Raw genomic sequence first — 7,252 nt, 5'->3', positions numbered from 1 at the left:
GGAAGCAAAGGAAACGGGCCATACCTGAAGTAGGAAGGGCGGCCGGGCCTAGGCCGCCTCCCGACCAGGCTCTTGGGCCTGAGCCGGCTGCCCTCAAGTCTGAGAACCAGGGAGCGCTCCCACCTGCCGCCCGGCCCGGGAGCCGCGAGTGGCCAAGACCGCTTCATCCCTCCGCCACTGGGCCTGGTCCAACCCAGCGGTAGCTCTTCCCGCGTGGCTCACGTGCCTCGCCCGGAACTTAGCTCCTTAATTCAAAGAGCGAGACGCGACTTGAGCCTGGGAGGTGGCTCCTGGGTGCCCAAGGCCACGGCAGCTGCGTTGTCCCCCGAAGCTCAGGCCTTTGCCTCCTCCACGGTCTGGACCTTAGAGGCTAGCCTCAGGGGCCCCGCGCCTGGAGCTGCGCAGTGATGCGGCTCCCGGGACGCGCGCGATTCTCCGTGAAACGGTGAAGCGGCTCCACCCGGGTCCGGGGACGGAGAGCAGCGGCGCCCCGATTTCCCGCGCCTTGGGAGGGCAGAGTGTCAGGAGCAGCCACGGGAGTCTGCAGGTGGCAGGAGAAGCTCCTCCAGTTTTCTGCAGCCGGAGACGCGCGGAACGGAAGCCTCTGGCTCCCTAACCTAGAGTTCTGCTTGCAGACTTGACCAAAGACCTCCAGGCGGGGGAGGCGGTAGGAGTGAAGACCCCTCCAGCCGCAGCCGCCGCTGCAGGCGCGGAGGCTGCGGCGGAGCAGAGGAACAGCCGTTCCGTGCGGGGTCAGTGCCAGGTGCCCGACGCGCCCTCAGGGTGCGGGGGAGAGCGGCGTGACAAGGGTCACTGCTCAGCAAACTCAGAGTTCGCCCACAAGCACCAATGCCACTGCCTTTTCCTGGAAGCTTCCGCTTCATCTCGGGGTCAAGCCCAACCTGTCCTGCCTGGAGAATAGTTCAAGACCGGCGGTGCCCGGCCTCAGCGGCCTCCTTCTCCCTGCCCGCAGCTCGTGGTGCTTTGGGGACTCTTGAGTCCCTACCTGCTAAGCCAAATTCAGGAACCGTCGGCCAAGCCCCTTGGCCTCCCGAGCATTTAAGGAAGCTTCGTTCTCAGCCAAGAGGTCAAGGCAAGCAGGCAGTGGGGACCCGAACAATCCTGTGTTCAGATCTAAAACGTAAAAAATTTAAAAATCGCCCTAATATGTTATTGTTCTCATCTTACTTGATAAAATTCTGTAAGGTTTCATCCTAAAAACTATTTATAAGCCGTCGTTCATTACTTTGGGCTCTCCTTATGAAATCTGTAAAGGAGAAATCGAAAAGTGGCTTTTGATTCAGTTAAACTGTGAAGCCGAGAAGGTAAATTAGAGGTCCCTTAACAGCAGGTCCTTGAAGATTTCCTCGAGGAAAAAAAAAATATGGTTAGTTCCCCCTAATGATTGCTCTAAAATGATTGCCAAGAAAACTCAAAGCAATATTCAGCTTTCTCGCTTCCTCCTGCTTGTCCCTGGTTTAGCCAGACTGAGAGGAGGATGGTGAGGGAGGCACATTGTGCAATTTCTTATTAAACACATCTGGAATTTGCGCACTCTGGATCGAATGCCAGGGATTTTACAAAGAGTTTATGACTGTGACAGAAAATTGTCCTTTTAACGAGTTTACAAGCAGTAATCACAGGGGCTTTTACAGGACCGGCCCACTCTGCTCCTTGCCAGATTTGCAGACATTTCCAAGATTCACCAACCAAGGGAGCAGGAAGTGGGCCGGGGTGCCCAGGGAGACAGAACTTCCACGAGTCTAAAATTATACTAAACAGAGCTGGAAGAGTGGGGGGTAGTCATCTGGGTAGGAAGAGAGGGCATGTAAGAAATTAAAGTAATTGGCCCTTCCTATTTTTCAGGGAGATTTCCGCGGTGTCCTTTGAAGCCTGTCAGGGTCATTGAAAGCTATCTTTGTGCAGGGTGTTTGTTTTGGGGAGTGAATGTGAAGAATGCGAGGAGATCCCCTGTGAGAGCCCCTCCTGCAGAGGGTGGCATTTCTCCGTGGCCCAAGACGTGGAGAATAAACACCCTAGTGACTTAAATAAACACCAACTTAATGATCCAAAACACTAACAAGGGAGATTGGGACCCTGAACTCCCAATCCAAAGGATGGTCTCTGAGCGGCTGTGTGAACATCTGTCCATCGCTGAGGGGAAAAATGACTTTATAAGTAAAAGTGACTACAGTTAAGCACAGTGACCCTTTCTCCCTGGAACTCAGTCACAGCCATTTAGCATTTAAAAAAAAAAAAAACTCATAATAAGAAGGCCTTAATCTCCCCATCTCCCACCCCCACTTCTAGATCAGGACAGGAAAGATAGGAAAGAGTAAGAAAGACATGAATATATTAATGGTGACACAGATGGAGAAAAATCAAAACTATGAAACTGTCATGTCAGAAAATAGACTTCCTCTGGGGAGTAATATTTTACAAAGCACAAGCAAGCCAATCCTGTTATCCTGAGTAGAATTTTAATAAATAATGCCATTTGTTTCACTAATTTTAAAAGCTAAATACAAAGATACATCATTTTTGCCCCAGGCAAAAATAATTTGGAGCCTACATGATTACTGGGATTTTTCTGGACACTATCAGGCAGCACCGCAAAGAACTCCTGTCCTGTTGGTCTGCTTTCTATTTGCACAGAGTAATTCACAATGTTGCTATCCTTGTACAAGTTCCCTTTTTTTTCCCCCCAAGCAGATAAATTATTTTACTTTCACAGTCTTGTCATAAATTTGTTAATAATACAAAAGAGCTAACATACGAATGATGTGGAGAAGAGCTAGTGGTAAACAAAACTGCATCTCTAAATAATAAAAAAATAAATAAATACCCCAAAGCTAAATTCACTCTTTTTCTGTCATATAATTAACTCAGTCACCACTCTTGGTTCAGGGGATGGCCTTCAAAGTACCCTGCAATTCATAACCACCATTAAGTAAGAAAGCAAGAAAACTATTCGTTTAAAAAAAATGGGGGGGGGCCCAATGACAGCAATACACAACTCACCTTTCAGAAACAGAATCAGTACTCCTGGTGTTCTACTAAGTTTTAATTTAGACTGCTTTAGGTACAATAGAAAAGAAACCTGAAAACACATGCTGTTTTAGTAACAAATACCAGGTTGCTAGATTTGTTACCTATTTTTGCAAGCTAGAAACTAGGAACAGGAGAAACCCTTAACAGGAGTAGGCTACAGATAAGAAAGCTTCAAGGGCATGAGAAGTAATGGCATTCAGGAAAGTGTTTTTTCACACTGGTACATTTTTAAAGTTTGCCATAAAAAAAACCCAAGAAAACAAACAACAACCAAAAACCCCCACTAAATTTGACAGAAGTATTTGTATTACTAATGGTCACTTCTATTTCTAACTGCCTCACATAGAGAGCATTAAGACATTTAGGCACTTGTTTTTTCCCCTAATACTGTTCTTTCATTTTAATCTACATAAAATTGTTTAACACTAAATATGAAAATGTAAACTTAATTTTCCCCATCAAAAAAAAGTTATAAGATCGTATTTTTCCTATTCACCTTAAGAATGCAACCAGTTCCTCCCAGGCTGGAGGATCTTTTCACTATTTTGCTCTCCTCTCTCTCTGTCTCTCTCTCGTTTTCATTTCCTTTTCCTCTTCTCAAAACATTTTTCCATAAATAAATTAAAATGAAGTAATTAAAATCCAGTTGATTTTGTAATTCCCATTCATTGAAAAAAAAAAGAAAAAGAAAAAAGAAAGGCTACTGAAGCTGGAACACGGGTTGCCCAGAACCAAGACTGGGTGACTGGATATTTTTGTTTGTTTGGGTTGGTTTTTTTTTTTCGTTTCCCTGATCTCCACACTGGGAGGGGAAATAATGCAAAAGTGGAAAGAGTTGGAGAGAAGAGGGCACTGAGCTTGAGATCGCTGTTGGGTTTGAATTTTAAAAAAGATATTTGTGAAAGTCCACCATTCCTTTATGCGCAAAGAACCCCAGAAACAAGCTGCAAAAATGTTCCTGATTTCTATTTACAAGTGTCCCTAGTCGCTGCTTCGAGGCCCCAATCCCTCCCCCTTAGGACCCCAAGTCCACCAGACTGGAGGTGAGGGGGCCCAGCAGAGAGTCCTGGAGCTGATGCTGGTGGGCTTGCAGGCCGTGGGTGGGCTGAGAGGCGGTTAAACCTGGGAGAGAATAGTTTGAGCTCCTGGCGTGGCTCATATTGCCCTGCAGCAGAAGGACCGAGTTCTGGTCTGGACTTTGGGGAGGTGAGAATTCTTCTTCTGAGCTGGACATGAGCGGCTTGCCCCCTTCCAGAGGAGAGAGTTGATTCTGCTTGTTGGAGGAGGAGTTATTGTTTTCAGTGTTCTCCCTAAGAAATAGAGGACAACACCATATGGTTAAAAAAAAAAAAAAAAGTAAGTTAAAAAAAAGTGTGAGATGGAGGGAGGGGAGCTGGAAGGAGGAAAGGGCCATTGTGCAATCAGTCATTGACCCAAATGGAGAAGCTCTGCCCTCTCACCCATCCCCAAGGGTCCTAGGGGAAATGAAGAGGCAGAAGAGACTTGAGAAATGGGGAGCTACGGACAGAGCTCCTGGGGAGCCAGGTCCCTTCCTCTTCCAGATTTTAGAAAGTCAGATCAGCAGGGCTTATTTGAAACATAAAAATTATTTTTAAATTTTTGTTCAAGCAGTTATTTTTAAATACCTATCAACAAGTACCACATTTAGAAGTAATGAAATTTGAAAATCTTCCAACAAATGATTGTTGGTGATGAAGAAAATGATCGGGGGACGAACAGCACCCAATGAACAGATGTTTGGTGGTGAATCAAGTCAATTGTCCTGTTCCCATCTGACGAAACGATTAACCGTCGAGTTTCCCTGCCCCTGCCCGGAGGTTGTGGTCTCAGAGACACAGGACAGGTCATGGGAAGTGGTGTCCAGAGCGGCCCAGTGACCTGAGTAAACACAGGGAGCGCAGCCAGTCTCTCCGATTTCATCAGGGAGTGGGCCCTCGGGCCTGGCTTAAAGGACGGCCTTTTTGAAACTAACGTCTACCTGGAACTGTACTGTTCCTGTCTCCGTGTTACTCGCTGAGCCCGCAGTCCCTCACGGCCCTCTCTCAGACTCCCTGCGGGCATCCACACCAGCGCACCCATTCCCCACAGGGGAACTTCGCGACCCCGCACAGCCGGAGCCTGTGCGAAGAACCGGGGTCTCAGTCTGGGCGCTCGGTGCTGGTGAACTGCAGGGTCTTGTAGCCCTTGGCGCTTCTGCCTTCAGAGGGCTCGGCCGTCCTCCCCACCGCGGGGCCCGCCTGTCTCCCCAACTCTCTCCCCATCTTTCGCAGTCTCTCCCAGAGAGCCCATTTCAGCTATCCAGACTCTGCTTTTCCACCCAGAGGGGAACAAGGCGGCGACATCTTCGGCCCCCAGGCTCCGAAGCGAACAAAAGAAACCTAGCCGACTCGGGAGCTTAGGTTTCCCCCAAACTGCCCGGCTCCCCGAAGCGCACTCCCCACCGCCGCAGCCGCCGCCGCCGCCGCCTCCCACACGCTCTTCCGAATCTCGGTCGGAAACTCTACAGCAAACGAGTGGAGCCGGGCCAGGTGGCCGGGTGTGTTGGCGTGAGGAGGGCGGGGGCACAGACAGGTTAAAAAAATATTGCCTTCTGAGCTCTGGGGCGAGAGAAGTCTGCGACTGGAAACCCCTTCCTCACCCGGGGAGGGGGGCGGGGGGGCGGCGCGGACAGCGAGACTGACCAGCCTCGGCTCCCAGCCAGGCTCGAGGGAGCCGACGAGGAGCAATCTTTTCTGGGCTCGGGGCGCCAGGGAGTAAATGCAGCGCCAACTCTCCCAAAGCTCTCTTTTCTGTGGATTTCTTTTGAAAGACTCCTCCCTTTGTACAGCTAGTGCGGAATTAAGCGACCTCTCACCCAGAAGACTACCAGGACAGAGCGATTGAAGGACGGGGCGGGAGTGGTGGCTGAGAAGAAGTTTCAGGCCAGCTCCACCCTCACCGGGAGCAAGAGGAGAGAGGTTCGAGACCCTCAGGCCCCACCGAACCCCCCTCCTCGCGATACCAATCAACACTGCCCTTCTAAGCTGATCTAGAAACTCACTCTCCATCCGCCACTCCTCGCCCCAGCCAGCCAAGGAGGCATGAAAAACAAACCTAGCGCCAACATTTTCCAACACACATCCAAGGAAACCCACGCGCGGACGCTCAAATCAGATGAGCCCCCCCGCCCCCCCCCCCCAGCAAGCGATCTCAGAGTTCACGAACTTTCGCCGCAGTGCCGCGGAAGCCTGGGCGCCGCCCGGCGGAGGGCTCCGGCCGGCTGGGTGGACACGGTGGCTGGTGCCTGCGGGGGCGGGAAGGGGCGGCGGGGACAGGAAGGCTTCCCGGGGTCGCCCGATCAGCGGGAATCACTCCGCGTACCTTTCCTTGGCCTCAGCGGCCCGGTCTCTTTGCCTCCGGTTCTTAAACCAGTTGCTGACTTGGGTGGTGGTGAGGCCGGTGGCCTCGGCCAGCTCCCGCTTCTCACGCGGCGAGGGGTAGGGGTTATGCGCGTACCACTCCCGCAGCACGCCCCGCGACTTCTCCTTGAAGCAGTAGCTGGTCTCTTCGCCGTCCCAGATGGTGCGCGGCAACGGGAATTTTCGGCGCACCCGATATTTGCCCACCGCGCCCAAGGGCCGGCCGCGCAACTTCTCGGCCTCCACGTAGTGCGCCTTCAGCCACAGTTGTTGCAGCTTGGGGTGGTTGTGAGGCGAGAACTGGTGGCTCTCCAGGATCTTGTAGAGCTCGCGGAAGTTGCCGCGGTGGAAGGCGACCACGGCCTTGGCCTTGAGCACGCTTTCGTTCTTGTGCAGGTGGTCGCAGGCGGGCAGCGACCACAGGAACCTGCCCAGGCGCTCCAGGTTCCCGCCTTGCTGCAAAACCTCGCATACGCACGCCACTTGCTCCTGCGTGAAGCCGAACGATGGCAGCATCGACATGGCTGGGGCCTGCCGGGGCGCACTGCCCTGGCGCACGCGGCAGGGAGCAAAGCCGAAAAAGCAGGAGGAGGCAGCCGCAGAGAGGGGGGCGCGGCTGCTCCTAACCCCCTCCCTAGGCTTTGCGAAGGCTAAAATGCGAGTCGAGACTTGGGGACGGGCGGCCGAGTTAGTGGAGGAGGAGTAGGACTCGCGCTGGACAAGGAGCGTCCGGCTCACTCCGCAGCTTTTCGGGCCTCGCTGGCTCCGGCCTCCCGCCGGGT

General features: G+C 52.1%; 1 protein-coding gene across 1 annotated transcript; it reads right to left on the bottom strand.

Annotated features, from left to right (window-relative positions):
* Positions 1-4,066: 4,066 nt before the first annotated feature.
* On the bottom strand, positions 4,067-6,992 carry LOC309966158 (homeobox protein SIX1; the record flags this gene model as incomplete). The annotated part of the gene is made up of 2 exons (XM_082846125.1): positions 4,067-4,361; positions 6,433-6,992. 2 exons carry the CDS (start codon positions 6,990-6,992, stop codon positions 4,067-4,069), a joined length of 855 nt encoding a protein of 284 aa, XP_082702251.1.
* Positions 6,993-7,252: the final 260 nt, after the last annotated feature.

This window comes from Leucopleurus acutus (genome assembly GCF_964270905.1).
Source record: "Leucopleurus acutus genome assembly, chromosome: 1".
Lineage (NCBI taxonomy): Eukaryota > Metazoa > Chordata > Mammalia > Artiodactyla > Delphinidae > Leucopleurus > Leucopleurus acutus.
Note: the sequence above shows the minus strand (reverse complement) of the source record. Positions and strands in the feature narration are given on the sequence as shown.